The sequence below is a fragment of the Monopterus albus genome, unplaced genomic scaffold (assembly GCF_001952655.1).
Source record: "Monopterus albus unplaced genomic scaffold, M_albus_1.0 scaffold58.1, whole genome shotgun sequence".
NCBI lineage: Eukaryota > Metazoa > Chordata > Actinopteri > Synbranchiformes > Synbranchidae > Monopterus > Monopterus albus.
This window is the reverse complement of record NW_018127938.1, coordinates 104,897-121,931: the sequence shown is the minus strand read 5'-3', so window position 1 is coordinate 121,931 and position 17,035 is coordinate 104,897. Positions and strand designations below refer to the sequence as shown.

The 17,035-nt window shown below is 40.1% G+C and overlaps 2 protein-coding genes across 13 annotated transcripts in view; both read left to right on the top strand.

The window, feature by feature from the left end:
* The window catches only part of lrrc7 (leucine rich repeat containing 7), a 104,798-nt gene extending 92,427 nt beyond the window's left edge, over positions 1 to 12,371 (top strand). For 8 of the 12 annotated variants that reach the window (XM_020602828.1, XM_020602838.1, XM_020602837.1 and 5 more), the window contains 6 exons: positions 697 to 816; positions 1,002 to 1,212; positions 2,305 to 2,564; positions 3,923 to 4,015; positions 7,820 to 7,894; positions 9,095 to 12,371. In XM_020602828.1, coding sequence (XP_020458484.1) covers positions 697 to 816; positions 1,002 to 1,212; positions 2,305 to 2,564; positions 3,923 to 4,015; positions 7,820 to 7,894; positions 9,095 to 9,205 — 870 coding nt within the window. In that variant the 3' untranslated portion in view covers positions 9,206 to 12,371. Of the gene's footprint in view, positions 1 to 696; positions 817 to 1,001; positions 1,213 to 2,304; positions 2,565 to 3,922; positions 4,016 to 7,819; positions 7,895 to 8,894 lie in introns of all 12 variants that reach the window. The other 4 variants (XM_020602830.1, XM_020602832.1, XM_020602833.1 and 1 more) reach the window with 4 other exon arrangements.
* A 3,271-nt stretch (positions 12,372 to 15,642) lies between these two features.
* LOC109961757 (discs large homolog 1-like protein) overlaps positions 15,643 to 17,035 on the top strand; it is a 79,350-nt gene continuing 77,957 nt past the window's right edge. The window contains exon 1 of the mRNA XM_020602853.1: positions 15,643 to 15,958. Within this exon, the coding sequence (XP_020458509.1) occupies positions 15,940 to 15,958 (19 nt within the window). The 5' untranslated portion in view covers positions 15,643 to 15,939. The remainder of the gene's footprint in view (positions 15,959 to 17,035) is intronic.

Below are 17,035 nucleotides of genomic sequence, written 5' to 3'. Positions count from 1 at the left end.
ATGTCACCACTCAGCGCCATTTTCCTTATGTCTTCATGGACCTTCCTTGTTTCATCCTGGATAGTGGCTCTGACGCTCACTAATCTTCGGCCTCCTTCCTTCCGCTTAGTGTACAGTCTCAGGATGCTGGACTTGGGGTGAAACCCATCATGCATTGTAAGGAGCTTCCTTGTCTTGATGTCAGTGGCCTCTATCTCCTCCTTCGGCCAACTTATTATGCCAGCGGGGTACCTGATGACCTCTTTCCATTCAGCTGACTTCTCAGGACTTGCCTTGGTCTCTGCAGGTACTTGGTAGTTGCAGAGAGTAACACTGTGTGTGTGTGTGTGTGTGTGTGTGTGTGTATATATATATGTACACATACTGTATACAGTGTATATATATGTACAGGTCTCTGTTTATAAGTACTCTACTCTTATTTTATTATCTCTTTCCTAATGCACATCCCCTTGCTTGTTGACATGTATGTACACATTGAGAGCCGATGCACGCACCAGAGTCAAATTCCTTGTGTGTGCGACACACCTGGCCAATAAAGCTGATTCTGATTCTGATACATACATACATATACAGTATATCAAACCTGGCTGAAACAGGTTTGAAACTCAGACAGGCAAAGGCTGATACATGAAATAATGTCAAGTTATTTTTATAATGGTAATTTTCATTAATGCTCTCTGTGTTTTTCTCTTTTAGACCCCCTCTCAACAAGCTGCCATGCTGGATAATGACCAGGAGGGGGTATCAGCAGGCAACCAGTGGGCTCCTTACTCACTTGGCCGGAGGGATGTACCACCTGACAACCTCATGAAAAAGGTGATTTGTCTTATCAGTGGACTTTTTTTACGGTATCTAATCCAGTCTATTTTACACTGACTATCAACACAGAGCAACAGTAACATACTGTGACAACATTTGGCTTAGTAACTCCATTTAGATATATAAATGATCTTTCTGGAGTTTTATAACCTTGTTTCTAACTGCCCCTCCTCTGCCCATAGAGTGCCCACTCCCACAACCCTTCCCACCAGTCACACAGCACCATGATCGTCACTTCTTCTTCCTCTTCCTCGGCCACTACATCTCATCGTGTGGTCGGGCAGCAGGGCTACGATGGGATGATGAACAAAGTGGGCCAGTATCAACCAGGGATGACTATTTCAGTGGTCCCCTCTGGGGGCCCGGGGCAGTACCAAGGCAACATGACTCAAGGTAACAAATAAAATCTGAAATGGTTCAGCTGTGCTTGTTCAGCTTTATTTGAGGTTAAATTGTTGGGATTACAAGCAGCCATCCATGCATCTGGTCCTCACATCCAATCACAGTATGAAATGCAAAACAAATGTAGCATAATTGTTTGTGTAAAACAGACATGGACATGCTGTTTCTTTATGTTACTGTATGTCAGACACGACATTTAATTTAATTGAGGGTCACAAAATACTAACAGCCTCATGATTACCTTTAGTATTTATTAGCCAATTAGCACATGCTGGTGTAGGGCTGTGCAATATATCAAAATAATTTGATTCATTAGTTTTGATTTGACTTGTTTTGATTTGTTTGTTAGTTTTTTGTTTTTAAATGATGAGAAAAATTCCTAAATTGCAAAACCAAAATAGGCCCTTCCTCTGATGACACTCAAATGTTAGTTAGCAGTTCTCTGGAGTTTTGACAGTCATGTACTGTAAGTTGTTGTTGTTTCCTTTGAGACGCCTGCACGTGTTTATCTGTAGATTACTTTTACATAGCTCTTAAACATGTTCCAGATATGTTCTTACCGTCATTATCAACCAGTGGTGCTTTATTTTATTTCAAATGCTTTCAATGCTTGTATAAAGGGAAATCAGCCTTGTGACTAATGTTTTTTTGTTGATATTGTACAAATGGCCCTGTTTACTGGGGTTTAGCTAATTTTAAACTATTTTTGAATCATGTTTTTTCTTAAGTTCATGTAGACAGAAAACAAATTGATTAAATTTGTAAATTGACAATAGCACTGAGAACAAAAACAGATTTATGTTTGTGGTTATATCGCGCGGCCCTACTCTGGTGTCCTTCTGTTTATTCTGAAAGCTTTTGATATTGACATATTTTGTTAGTTTCATTTGTCTTAAACTCATTTTAAAGTGCAGTAGCACAAAAAAGCTGAATTAAATCAACAGTTTTAAATATAAAACCTTCACTTTTCCAACAGTAGTAAGTCAATTTGAGGTATGTATGCCATGTGATAGCCTACAAAATGATCAGTTATAGGCAATGTTAATTTAAAGTGCTACCAGTCTCTTTATTTTGTCCATACAGCCCATCCCGCTCCTGGTCAGGCTTACCCCAGTGCTGGGCTGCCCATGGCCCTGTCCTCGTCTGGAAACCAGCCCCAGTACAACCCCCATACCTCCCATCAGCCCTCTCTTCCTGCCACTAACCCCCAGTACCATGGCAACCAGGGCATGGTCCATAGTAACCAGGTTGTCATGGCCACTCACACCAATCCACGGCCTCAGAGCGCTCGTTGCCTGTTGCAGACTAAAGGCCAAAAGAGCACGGACGGTTTCCAGGAACAGGTATCTGTCTGTTTGTTTATCTGTCTGTCTGTCTGTGTCTGCAGACCACATCCCACACTGTCTTGGAGATCTGTTTAAAAATGGACTGTGCTCAAATTGCAGCAAAATATATAGTAACTAGGTCAGAAAAGACATTAGGTTTGTGGATGTGGGGTCACTCAGCAACACTACAAGCAACGATGAATGATTTGATAAGCTGAATTTGTTTTTAAATGTAGGCAACTGTGACAAACTAAACTGATGATAGCATTGTTCAGCTCTGGCTCTGCCAAAGACTGTTTGCAAGTGTTGCTTGAAACAAATAGACTGCTGTTGTTTTGGTTGTGATTGAAAACAGCAGACAAATTTGGCCAGACAGGAGCTGTTAATGCATTAAAACCAGCCCGACCAGATTCATTAACAGCAGAGGAAATGGTTACCAGATCAGATGCCGATGGTTCCAGATAAGGGCAGTAAGCTGTCAACTAAAGAAGACAGTTGCTTTTTAGACAGAAATTCCACTACAGTGTTGTTACTCTGCCTCCAGCTTTGCCTATTTACACTGTACAAAGAAAAAGCTGGGATACCGTCTCCCCTGTTCATTTCACAGAGAAAACGGCATTCAGGTATTAGCAGCATAACATTTATCGTAACGTCCAGTGTGACATAACACCACATCAGAAATACAAAGCATACCAATAATGCTGTTGCTTTCAAATCAACAATAAGGATGTGCTTTTTCTCCTCCTTGTGCATAGTGCACAAAATGTTAATGATTGTAGCCCCAGTAAAAAAAAAATAAAAAAGCTGTATCTCCCATCTGCCAAGGCAGAACTGTTGCACCAGTTTTACTACCACTCACAGCAGAATAAATAGCAGCTTGGTACCTTTCATACAGAGCAACATGGCATATTGGCATAATAATCCTGCCTTGAACAGGCAGTGTAAAAGAGGCTATTGTTAACCACTACAGTAAAGTACAATTTTATCCACTTAACAACAACAGTTTGTGAAGAACCAGGTCTAGAAAAAGCCATGGAGGCGTAATTCTAAATCTGATATTTCACAGATGGAGAGAGTGCACCAGTTTAGGTAAGAACATGAAATCAGCAGGCAGGTCGGCTGTTCTTCCTGAGGGGTTTTGTTTCTCCCTCCCTAGTATGAGGTGGCTTTCATTGTGCCAAATAGAAAACTCTGATTCTTTCTCAACTGAAAATGGAGGGCTTCCAGTAAGGCTGCCAGAATATGTCACACATAACATGAATGTACTCTTCTCTCTTCTCTGTGTTTGTGTAGACATTCTTGGTGTCTGTGTTTCACTTTGAGTTGTCTTTTTTTCTTTCTGTCTCTTTCTTTTTCTCCCCTTCCTCTCCCTCTAGTTATGTGTGAGAATAGAGAAGAACCCCGGTCTTGGCTTCAGTATCTCTGGTGGTATCAGTGGCCAGGGGAATCCCTTCAAACCCTCTGACATGGTACGACTCGACCCGACCTGCCAGCCAATCACAGCCCCCACTGGCATTTCCTCATAGTTACTATGGAAACTGCTGGTCCTTACCGCAGTGTTTCATCTATCTCTTTGTTGGTCTGTCTGTGGGGCAGCAGCTGACTTGGCTAACTTTGAGTCACTTTGTGATTTCGCACTAAAAACTGTTGGAAGTTTAACTGGGGCTCATGTATTTGAAAGGGTAAAGAAGCCTGAAGTGTAATGGAATCAGTTTTCCTTGTACATTACTTGCATATCTAGGACACAGATTTCTGGTGTATATGTAAAATATAACGAAACTAAACCTCAGTCTCATATGCAGGATAAATCAGGCCTGAGTCTGTCAAACTCTCTCATTAGGACTGATGACACAAGATGACACATGTATGCATCTGCACATCAAAAATACAGTATTTTTATGTGCTTAGTTTATCTTTACATCCTCCTCATTATTGTGTGGCTTGAAATAGATTTGTGCCCACATGCATACGCAGTAGGGATGGGACAGTATATTGAAATTGAATATAACACGATACAAAAATGTCACAATATGTACGGTTTTGTTTAGTGATATATATCGTGTGATCTCGATACACCAGCAACTTCATAGTTTTTGTAATTAAATTTTTTTTTTAATTTAAATAAAATGGCAAAAACAGAACGCAAGTCAGTATACAGTACATGTATCTGGTTGTTTTTTACATAATCAAACCAGTGCTAGAAACAGGGTAACAAAAGAGGAATACAGTACAAGTACAAGTACAAGCATTCCTCAGCTAGTCATACAAATCATACACACCATATTGTGCATTGAACTGTATCGAGAAAAAGTCACATCATCCCATCCCTAATGCACAGTGTCAAGATATACCAAACTCTTTTATTGTTTATACTTCTGAGTCGGACTGATTCTGTCAGTTTGCGCTGATTCTGAGAGCCTGTTGTGGTTGCAGATCCCCCAGGCCTGCTGCATGTGGCAGTCTCTCCTAGAAACATGCTGCTATAATCGGTCTAACGCAGCGAGGCTGCTCACAGAGCTCTGACAGATATTTTAGGAGGACTGCTTAGTTCTTGGACATTGTGTGTAATTTTAGATGCTGAACACTTTGATCTAGAGATGGGAAGTATGACAGATTTTACTTACTCTTATTCAGATATTGATGAACTGGGTAAGTGCCGAGACAGCTGGTCTGTAAAAAGAACATCTACATTCATTCTCCGTACAGCCTATGTGACAAATAGTGAATTAACTAAAGACAGGGGTGTGGGGTGATGATATAGAAACCATCAATTCACCATTTAACTTTAGTTTTGAGTAGACGAGTGACTCAGTTGCTGACTTGTACAGTTATTGAGTCAGTCCCATCTCTGCTTGTATCTGTAAAGCTTCCACCAACTGCAGTTTGTCTCTTATTAATGTTACACAGGCAGCAAATGGAGTCAGTGCAGATGAGCAGTCTCAAATGAGTATGCTAAATGCATTATTAATATACTATTCATGAGCATAAAGTATATTTTTTAACTCTAAAATGTATAAGATTAGGTATGTCAATATAGATCTACATACTTCTATCCATGTCAGTGCAGATTAATAGAAACCATGCAGTGTTTCACTTTAGTCTGGAATGTTTTCCTTTAGCTTTTTAAAATCTCAGTGAATAACAGTCACCTGCTGATCTTTTGGGCACATGCAGTGATGTCAGTTATCTCAGCAAATACAAATTTTTCACTCAGTAGAGTGAAATGTGGATTGGGATGTACTATATGTAGCATGAAATGAACTGCACGTCAGCTTTGCTCATCTCCCCCCGCACCACATGACGTCTCATGGTGGCTATTTGACTTTTGTCAAAGTTACCAGGATACGAAACAGCTTTTTTGTCCTTGCACCAAATTACCTCTTAATACCTTGTTGCTACTCTGGCGTACTCTCTTGTCACTTCCATCCATTTTGTTATGCCCTATATCTTTTAAAATTCCTGAATAGAACATAAACATTTCTTTACAAATGTGAATATTTGTGTGTTGTTTCTTTTATAGAAACACAACAGTCTTTTGGCAGAATGCTAGACTTAATTCAGATTCAAAGATGGTTTAGAAAACTGACCACTTTCCATGTCACATTGTGTTCGACATCGACAAGTTGTTTCAGAGTTTAGGTTCCCCAGTTATATCTTTGTTTTTTGTAACCCTTTGCTGCACCCGCCAGAAGACATTATCAGGTTTCTAAAAAAGAATTTAGGATGAGCATCTAGGTTTGACTTAAAGACGAGCCACTCGGTAAGTTTCACTTCTAGCTTGTTAGGATCCAGAGAGCGGAGCCAGTTCCTTCTCAGGCTCACTTTAAGAACAGAGGAGGGTTTTAAGGAGCACAGCATGGATTTTTAGTCAGATCTGGGTCATAAACTGTTCCGGGTGTTGTCTTTGAATACTCAGCTGCTGTCAATAAACAAAATTTTCAACTATCATCTCTACAATCGTCTATATATGTTATGACAGAGCTGCAAAAACCTTGTCCACAGTATTGTCCTTTTAATATAACCTGTACAGTTTTTAAGCTCAACTGTGGTCACATTCAACAGTACTATGACAAAACATTTCTGAAACATTCTGAAATTTTGAGTGGATGGTTTTTGCAGTACAGCTTTGTGTGCAACGGTTTTATAGTCTGTAAATGTTGCAGCTAACGCTAAGTTTAAATTGCTAACAAACATGTTTGTAATATACAGTGAGCTTCATATGTGATCTGTTAAAATTTACAGTATGCTTTGTTAGTACTTGCAAAATAAGTAAAGTACTAAATTAACTGACTGCTTCCAAATAACAATTACTGAAATGAGTGTTTGTGTTATGTTGTCATAAATGACATGTATCAGCCATGTATCATACCAAATGAACAATTTCATAGCCGTATTTGGTTGTACACAAATGAGGCCCGCTGTATACTGTAAATGTCAATGTTGCTGCATATAGTAACTTGTCTAATACTTCTAACGTGTGCAGTTCTTTAACATGCTGTTTATTTGTTCCTGTATTCACTCACAGACTGTAGTATGTAGGTGCAGCAGCACTCTCACTACTACATCATACTGTTCTTGGTTAGCTTCTTGGTGTGACTCTTTTATGGCATATTTATCTGTTAGTTATGTGTGTTCAACATGTGCACACCCTGTGGAAACATGCTGAGCCGATTCAGCTGCATTGTCCTACAGTTTGTGTTCAAGAACATCTTTCAACACTTGGTGAAAAGATGTTGGTGTTTTTACAATCTCTGCCTTGGGATATTGAGGGAAAATTTGGGGCATGACATTTCTTTTGCCCTCCCTGCTACCTGATTCTTTCCTCTATTCAGAACCCATCCCACACCTAATCTTACTCCCCTAATCTTACTGTATATCCATTTTTCTCTCCTTCTAACCTCATGTCTATTCTATGCCAAGTCCTTATCTGTATAAACATCTGATTTTGACATGTCTTTTTGGGAGAATGTTTCACGCTGCTTTTGTAAATTTTAAGACAGATGCTAGTGAGAAGTAAACTGAAGAACTTTAAATGACTAAAATTTGATCATTATGAATTGCTAGCAATTTTATGTCAATAGTAAATCAGAAACATTTGCATGCCTCTCCAAATTTAGAATACACTGGCGAACTGGATATATATTTTTGCAGAAAGGTGATTTTTTTTTTTTTGAGGTGGTGGGGGTAGATATTCAGATGAGAATGAGAAAGGCAAAGATTCTAAACCATCGTGTCCCTGTGTTGTCCTAACGGTGTATCATTTTGACTTATAGGGTATCTTTGTTACTAGGGTACAGCATGACGGGCCTGCCGCCTCCGCCCTGCAGCCCGGAGACAAGATACTGCAGGTAACTCCCTCACACGCATCATCAAGCAGGCCAGAAACAGCCACCCCCTGCCCTCTCTCCCTCCGTAATCATCCCCTCAAGTTATAAACATGGAGGCAGAGCATTAAGCAGGACAAAAGTCATGTTAAATTGATGTTTCCTCACACAGTCTCTTGAGCAGACACACACACACACACACACAACCACTGACTAGCTACACCTGTGTCACAAGTTGGCTCACTCACCAGTGTTATGATTTGTATTTAGGCCACACAAATGTGCCAGACTTCAACATCTTCCTGCCTGTATATTCTGCCTCAGTGTGTAAACATTTTGATCCAGGAAACTGGCATGACACCAACTCCATCTCTCATTTATCATTACCCAGTGACCACCAAGAATGTATGAAGTCATAGTTTTACAGGTTTGTTTAAATTGCCTAAGAAGTAAAACCCTCATGAGGACAATGAGCAACATTTGATAAGACACCAGGGCTGAACCCAGATTAGGTAGCTTAATAATGCAATAATAATTCAACCAGCTCCAGCAGAATTCATCCGTCTCTCATCATGGCTGCCACTTAAATATTTCCAGGTCAGTTAATGTCTCTTAACAGACCAGATCTAAACCCACATTTCCCTATAGACCAGTTAAGGTTGAATTAAAGTGTATGGTTTGCCAGATGTGTAGATTGTGAACTAACTAAATTGAGTGTATTAGAGTAAACATGAATATAGCATGATGTTGATGCTGAAATAATGGATTATTAGGCTCTGCAGGGATATTACTTATCTAGGGGCAACAATGACTACTGAAGGAAGTTCCACCTCCCATGTAACTCAGTTACATTAAATGAGTAAACACCAAACAAACAGTAAAAATCCCACCCATTTACCCTCCTCCACCTCTCGTTCCTTTTATGTTTTCCACCCCTGTCATCTTCTCTCCACAGATGTACAGCTTAGCTGGATGAACTCATCTAAAAGCCCTTTTTTTGTCTTTACCCCTTCTCTTTCTACAGCATGACTGTGTAGCTCCTCCTCTTCTCTCTCTTTTCCCCAACAGTGATGTGTTACTGAGATAATGATGGCAGTGACCCTCCATCCCTGCACAAACACACTCACACATAGACACAGTATGGAAATACTGCAGCGCACATACCTCTGTATGTACATGCACACACACACATGCTGTTGACTGTGCTGCATGTTTGCCTTGCAGGCTAACGGACATAGTTTTTTACACATGGAGCACGAGACAGCCGTCTCTCTGCTGAAGAGTTTCCAGCGGATGGTGGACTTGGTGGTTCTGAGAGACAGCAGTATGTGCTAAAAATAGTTTTATAACAAACACAACACAACACAACAACGCTTCTCTTCCCTGCTCATCGCCATCCCACACCACCCCACCTGCCTTCCCTTGGAGGCTTGTGGAACTGAAAAATGAGCCGCCTTTTTTACCTTTTTAGGGGAACAAACAGACATTTATTTGCCTATTGCTGGACCAAAGGCAAATATTAGTGCCAAATGTACCATAGGAAACATATCGGTTCCTCTGTCCAGCGCCAGTCAGGGACCTGATCCACTGCTAGACAGGCCACAAGAGGACTCTACAGTCCCTACGGGGCTGCTGCAGTATGGACTTTGTGGTTGGTTTGTTCATTAGGCAGTCTGAAGAGTTTGTTTTTGTTGGTTAGTTAGGGTTCTGGGGTATTTTGCCTTTTTCCGCTGCCTCTTATTTCGCTGTCCACAGTGAACTTTTAATTATTCGTTTGGTCTAGCACATGGTTCACTTTCCGTGGTCTTCATTGTTCCTCTGTTGGGTTTTTTTTCTTCTTTTTCTTCTTCTGTGTTATATATTTTGTTCTGATCTCCCTCTTTTATTGTCTTGTGCATCTGTCTTCTGTTCTGCCCTGCAGGAACTATTGCCTCTAGTGTGCAGAAATTGAAAACAAGATTTTCTGTCTTGTGTATATACTTGGAGCTGCACCCTCACTGGGGCCTGGACAGCTCTAAAAGTTTATGATGATTATAACTGTTGATAAATCACATCTGAATCCTCGATTATGAACATACAGAGGTCATTTCATTATACCGCTGATTTAATTCTGTATGGAAAACACTTTTCATAGTTTGTCACTTGCTCTTTGTTTGTAAAACTGTTGCTTGCACAGCTGTGCTGAAAAGTGCAGTATTTACTGTATGAGGCTCAGACCACTGAGATTTTTGGCAGAGTCTAACTTGTCCTGCAGTGCCATCTATTGAGTAAGTCATGCTAATGTTTACACACACTGCCACACGCTTGAACTAACTGGCAGACACACAGCACAAATTCACTGGTGTGCTCTGTGCACTATTGCATAGCGAAGACCTGGCTATGCTATCTGATTTTAAATTTTAGATGCCATTATAAAACCACCCTCACACACACGAACGCACTGTTTTCATGTCTGTGCCATATTTTGAGGTCATGTTGTTTAGCATTGCTAGTACTGCTACTATGCTAGCATAGTAATGTCACATCCCTCTCTAACTGTTTTTGTATAAAGTCACACCATGCTTTCACATCATTGGTCACTACCAGCCCGCCACTTTCTGCTGGCTTCTGGAGCTCCAGACTCTGGATGTGTTATACCACTGAGTTTCAGTGAGACTGATGTTCTAACGTTGGTGCCATATGGACCCTCTGCCCCTCCCTTGTTGTATTTACATAGGCCCAAAGTGTCTGAGTTTTACAGTACCTCTTTGTGGCCCATATCTGATCTGCACACAGTAAAAGCAGCATCGTGGCCTTTTTTTTTCTTCTTTTAACTCTAAACCTGTGTTCATATCATCAGGTGTCTGCTCACATCTGCTCTGGTGATGTGTCCTGACCTCTGATCCTCCTGTGGAAAAAGAAAGGAAATTGTTCCTATAAGAATCAATAGGTTTAACACACAGTATTAGTGTCTTAATGGGTAAATTTGCATGGACTCCAATTTTCCCGTTTGAGACAATCAGGAAGAGATCTGATCTGTGTCACGAAGGCTTCTGGCTACACTTGAAACTTCCTTTTAATTTTTGTAACCTGGGGAAAAGCTAACTGACAATAGATGCACAGGGAAGTTTGCCAGCTTTGTTGGTGAATATTCAAAGTTGTATATGGATCATGTCCGGTTGGGAAAAAGTGATGCAGACTCAGATGTAGGAGCTGATATTGCATGAGATGTTTCTGGCTGAAGTTGGAGCCATGGCAAAGTGGTCTTATAAAATCCAAATTTTATTGACATGACAGAAGTCACCACAGAAAAAGACTGAAGTGGTTCGTTTTCTGTTTTTGTGTAAATGCAACATGTCCTGAAGATGTTTCTTGTCAGTGAGTTTTGTTCTGTTCTGTGTAACATCAGATGTTTCATCAGAGCAAAACAACATCCGTCACTGCCCTCCGCTTTTACTTGACGTGGCGGTGTCACCCTGTGTCCATTTTGTGTCAACTCTCCCAATTAAGCATCAGAATTAATTCAACAGGAGGGACACAAAATGGCACAGAGTATTTGTGTGGCTGAGAGATCTCAACCACAGGTACCCACGCAACCCTATGTAGAGTTTGAAATATTAAAGATATTGTGATGAGAACAGAGAAAAAGGTTTGATAATATAATTATTTTTTACTACATGTTTCAGGTAATTCTTTCTAAATATACTGATATACCTTAGCTTTGCTCAAAAATTGTGATATTTTATAATGACACTTATAATAAAGTTATGGATGGAAATACGCACAGTATGACTTGGAGATCTACACATGTACTATCTAAAACTGTATAAAATGTATTTCTACTGTAATTGTGAATTTGTGTTATAAAAATATATATTATATATATATATATGTATATGACTATAAAAACAGTCATTTTCTATGTGTTTAAACTAAATAAGAGCTGAACAAATGCAGAGGATGGTGTTACTGTACATAGCTGTGAATGAAATCCAATTTAAAATGACTCATATTGATTGTGAATGTACTCCTGCTTTCTGCGGTACCTACACCTACCCGACTTGAATGCTGCTTCTTCTGTTCTGTGACAAAAAAGTACTTTGACCTCCGAAGAGAGAACCGCTGTTGCGTTATAAGTTGGGAAAATTTTAGTGCCGATTTAACAGAACTATTTATTTATTTATTTAATTATTCATTTATTTATTTTATTAATTTATTTATTTGCACATGCAAGTTGAAATCCTTCCAGTTTTAAGTTTGAGTATTAATGCAGAGAAATGTAATTGCTGAAGTATATATAATATATACCATGTCTTTAGAATGCATTTTGCAGACGCTATCTGTACATACTATTTAAGATACAGTTTTTACAAAAAATAATATATGTATAAAATGAGAAAATGCTTTGCAGCGATTATACTGGAGCCATTTTGGGCTTTGGGATGTACCATTTTTTCAGTATATAAGAAGTGTTTTGAATAATGTACTAAAGTCTCTATTGTACAAATAATAAAAATGTCACTATTGGTAATCTGGGCTCCATCTGGTGCACTGGGCTCTGTCTTTAGCTGGAACGTGAAGGGTGACATTGCTCTTTCTGCTTCTCTATCTCTGTGTCAGTTGTTGCTGAAAAGCACAGGTTGACATAGGGGCTTAATAGAGGAATGATATAAATAAAAGGAAGTGATTTAAATAAAGAGAAAACGGATAGTTGGGGAAAAATAAGGAAGGGAATAGCACAAAGAGGACTGAAGCTGGAAGGGCTGACAGACAGGAATGAGAAGGAAAACATGACATACTGTAAATGAAAGAGAAAGTGAGAGAGGGTGGATAATAAAGGGATAAGATTGATAAAGAAGGGATGTAGAGAAAAGATGAGGTTAAGAAAGGCAGTGAGGGAAGAGGATCACCTCAGCAGATTCAGTTTCCTCTGTGGCTTAAACTCAGCAGATCATAACAGCAGATGCTCCTTTGTATCTCTATCTCTTATTCTGACAGCCTGACTCTTCTTCTTTCCTTTATATTCATCCATCTCATTTATTCTTGACACTCATCTGAGATTTGGCTGAGCTTCTCTGACTGCCTCACAGAGTTTTCCATTATGGTATGAAACCATGGCAGCTGGGCGGCATAGTGGATCAGTGGTTAGCGCTGTTACCTCACAGCAAGAAGGTTCCAGGTCCACATCCATTCCGGCCTGGGGCCTTCCTGTGTGGAGTTTGCATGTTCTCCCTGCATGGGTTCTCTCTGGGTACTCCAGCTTCCTCTCACAGTTCAAAGCCATGCAGTTTAGGTTGACTGGTGACTCCAAATTGCCCATAGGAGTGAGTGTGTGTGGTTGTTTGTCTACATGTCAGCCCTGTGATAGACTGGTGACCTGTCCAGGATGGACCCCGCCTCTCGCCCAAAGTCAGCTGGGATTGGCTCACGTGACCCTATTCAGGAATGAGCGGTATAGATAATGGATGGATGGACCATGGCAGCTTTTGTATTTTTCAGTTGCTCAAACAAAAAAATCCACTGTGGTAAGTATATAAATCTTTCTGTTTTTGCAAACAGCACATGCAACAGAAAACCTGATCAATAATAATTACATTTTGTGGAAAATGAACCACTGTGATAGACTGGCGACCTGTCCAGGGTGGACCCCGCCTCTCACCCCATGTCAACTGGGATTTACTCTATTAGGTACACCTGTAAAGGTGTCTCAATATTTTTGTCCTCCCCAGCTACATACATGAGAGGGGGTTAGAATATTAGGAACACCTCTGAATATAGTGTAGTCCAGTACAACAACACCTTTAACTATTACCTCAATAATAAATATATAATTGAATTTATACATTTATGACAATTTCACCAATAACTCCAACATTTTGACTTTCATAAACACGGATGTTAAGGGGGAAGCATTTCACTGAATTGCATACAATTGTACAGATGAAGCTAACAAAGTGGCCAGTGAGTGTGCATACAGTGCAGAACTATTTTACATATAAATGAATGTTTCTGCACTGTGATTTAGCTACTTTTATTCTAAAGAACTGAGTGCTCGTACCACCGCTAACCGCTCACCAGCTGCATCATTATATACCACTACACTGTGATACATGAGATGTATGATTAGATTATAATAAGATAGGTATCATTTCTACACCTTCTTTCCTTGTGTGTGTCTTGTGCCATACACCACTAGAACAACTCCATTTACTGTGGTACAGGCTGACAATTAACAATAGAGGGTAAGAGTACACACGCACAAAGACACACTAAAACAAGCACTGATGAAAGCAGAATGACATCTCTTTGTTCTCTTTCGCCTTTGCTTGCTCTTTTACTCACTGGTTTGGACAAAATGATACTTCTGTGTGCTGACTGACCAACCCACTTATACAACCATGCATACATTTCCCCCCACACTTTCTCACAGTGTCTGCATTTGCATATGATATACAGAGGAAGGGTTTTGTGCACCCACCAAAGCAGTCAATAAGCTCTTGTGACCTGATCAATATCAATACCAGAGAGAGTCCATGACCTGCATTCAGCTGCTGCCTCTGTGCTGTGTGTGTGTGGTGAGTGTGCATATTTATGCAGATGATGTATCTCTACAGCCACTCTACTGTCTATGACGGACACACACATACAGTATGTTAAACTTTCCTTTTATAATTTCCCTTCTTTTTACCCAACCCAACACCTGTAACATTAATCAAATTAAATTTTTTATAAAATGTGTCAGTAACACGAATGATAGAGCAGATACATTCTGGCAATTGGGAAAATCCACTATATGCTTTGTTTTCCAGAGTTTGATGAGAAGATTAATACCAGTGTCCTCTGTATTCAACCACTTCACAGATACTGGAGGTAGCTGATCCAGGCTGAGGGGCAGGGCCAAGCCTGGGATTGTGCAGTTTAATCTCCACTGTTTACCATAACAATAGCACCAGACTCGCACAGGGATGAACTTGTCTGGGCTGCCAGGGGGATTACACCTGTGATGTTGCAACTGGACCTCTTCTTGTATAAATAGGCATCAGGCTTACAAGCCCTACAGTAAAGTACCTTCTTGCCATTCTGTTTTACTATACTTTTTCTTGCATATCTGTACAGTTCAACATTGCGTTTAGTCAACAAATCTATGACAAGACCTTTAACAGTAATGACAGTGGGAGCAGGGTAAGTTACACCAACCTCTGGGAGTCAGAATCTGTAAACACCACTACACACAGCGTTGAGTGGATTAGATGTAAATCCAGTAGAGACACTGGAATAGACAGTAGGCCTACCTGTTTATCGTGACAATACCACCAAAATACACATACTAATGAGTCAATGGTTTACTGAAGTGAGTGCATACTGCCAATGAGTGTGTGTTTTAGGGACTGTTAGGTGTGTGTGCATGTTTTTTTTTGTTTTTTGTTTTTTGTACTTGCTATATAGTGAGGACCAAAACAGTTTTTACTACAAGAGTAAGGACATTTTTGGAAAGTGAAGACATTTTTGGCCAGTCCTCACTTTCTGAAACAGGTTCTTGAGGGTTAACATTTGGTTTTAGGGTTCAGGTTAGAATTAGGTTTAGGGTAAGGGTTAGGTTTAGGCATTTAGTTTTGATGGTTAAGGGTTAGGGTAAGGGGCTAGGGTATGCATTATGTCAGTGAGTGTCCTCACAGAGATAGAAGTATGTGTGTGTGTGTGTTTGTTTTTATCCTACAACACCACCCAAGAACCGGTCAGACGGTGTATTAAGTCACCAGAATGAAGAAATGGAGAACTAGTTTTACCAGAGAGAGACAGAGGGAGAATTAAAGTGAAAGATAAGCAGAGAGAGAAACAAGTCTAGGTAGCGTTACAGCTCCGGGTACTAAGTCCAACACTGACTCGCAACATTTCTCTTTTCTCCTCCGCAGTTTTTAATGCATATACGTATTTTACCGAAAAGACAGGTTGAAATACCAGACAGCAGCGGTGTCAGTTTGGTGTCCCAGTTTGGTGGAAGGCTGTCCCGGGACAGACGCACACATCTGTAATAACAGACAGAGCCACAGCGACACGGACAAAGCCCCAGGGAAGAGGACCGTGTCAACATGCCAGTGCGACAGAAAGGTACCTGAAATGCTTTTTGATCGTTCTTTTGTCTTTTGTCCAGGCAAGGAAACAGCATCGAATAAAAGCCATCTTCGGTGCCGAGCACGGCGACACGCTCTTCTACACTACGTTCGAGCACCAAACTTTTCTAAAACACCCCCAATTTAACGTTTAATCGTTCACCGGTATTCGTAGACCACAACTTTCTAGCTTCTACTACTTATTCAGACCTTGGGGTAAATTCGGCATTGATATGTATACAAGACTGGACATTACTGTTTTAATCTAACGTTACTTTTGCTGGTTTGCTTTATGCGTCTGCACGGAAATGCACAGATATAATGGGATTCATGTCAAGTTTTCTGACTTAGTTTATTTGATTGTATTGTTGCTCCTTGTATAAAAAAAAGACAGCAAATGGTCCATGCGTGTTCTCCACGTCATACTTTATGTGGTTATAGATTCCTAAAAGTGATTATTTAGGAATCTGTCACCTAAATTACCATAATTCTGACAGCTGTTTAGCTTGACATCTTCCCGTGCATTGAGGCGTCTGACACATTTCGTCTGAGTTTGATGTGATCAGACAGTGCTTCCGGTTTAATCAGCTGTTCCATCGTGCCTGGAATGCTGTTTTGCCCTTGTGTCCTTTAGCATCAGAACAACAAAAATACATGGCATTTAATGGTCGCCACAATCCATAAAATGCAGACAGTGACAGGAATTTTCAGCATTTGCTGCAAAGAGCTACTGTTCCCCTAAGATGACTTGAAGTGAGCTGAGGACAAACATGCATCTAGATCTACTTCTGTTAAGCAAACAATTCTTGTAAATCTATCAATAAATAAACAGAACTGTTTGAACACTTTATTTTTGCAAGTCAACATTAATGCCAAATACTGCAAACTGAGTAGCTGAGACAGAAGGAGAAAGAACACAGGCACTCTTTAGAAAAATAAGGAGACAGGGTATATTAGAAGCCTCCTGACACTAATAACACCTGTGTCCACACTCACTGTGAGGAGCCAAGTGTTATTAGTCTGTGCTTTATTAAATTCACCCTGATAAAGACTCTGTGAGAGTTTTTAATAATCT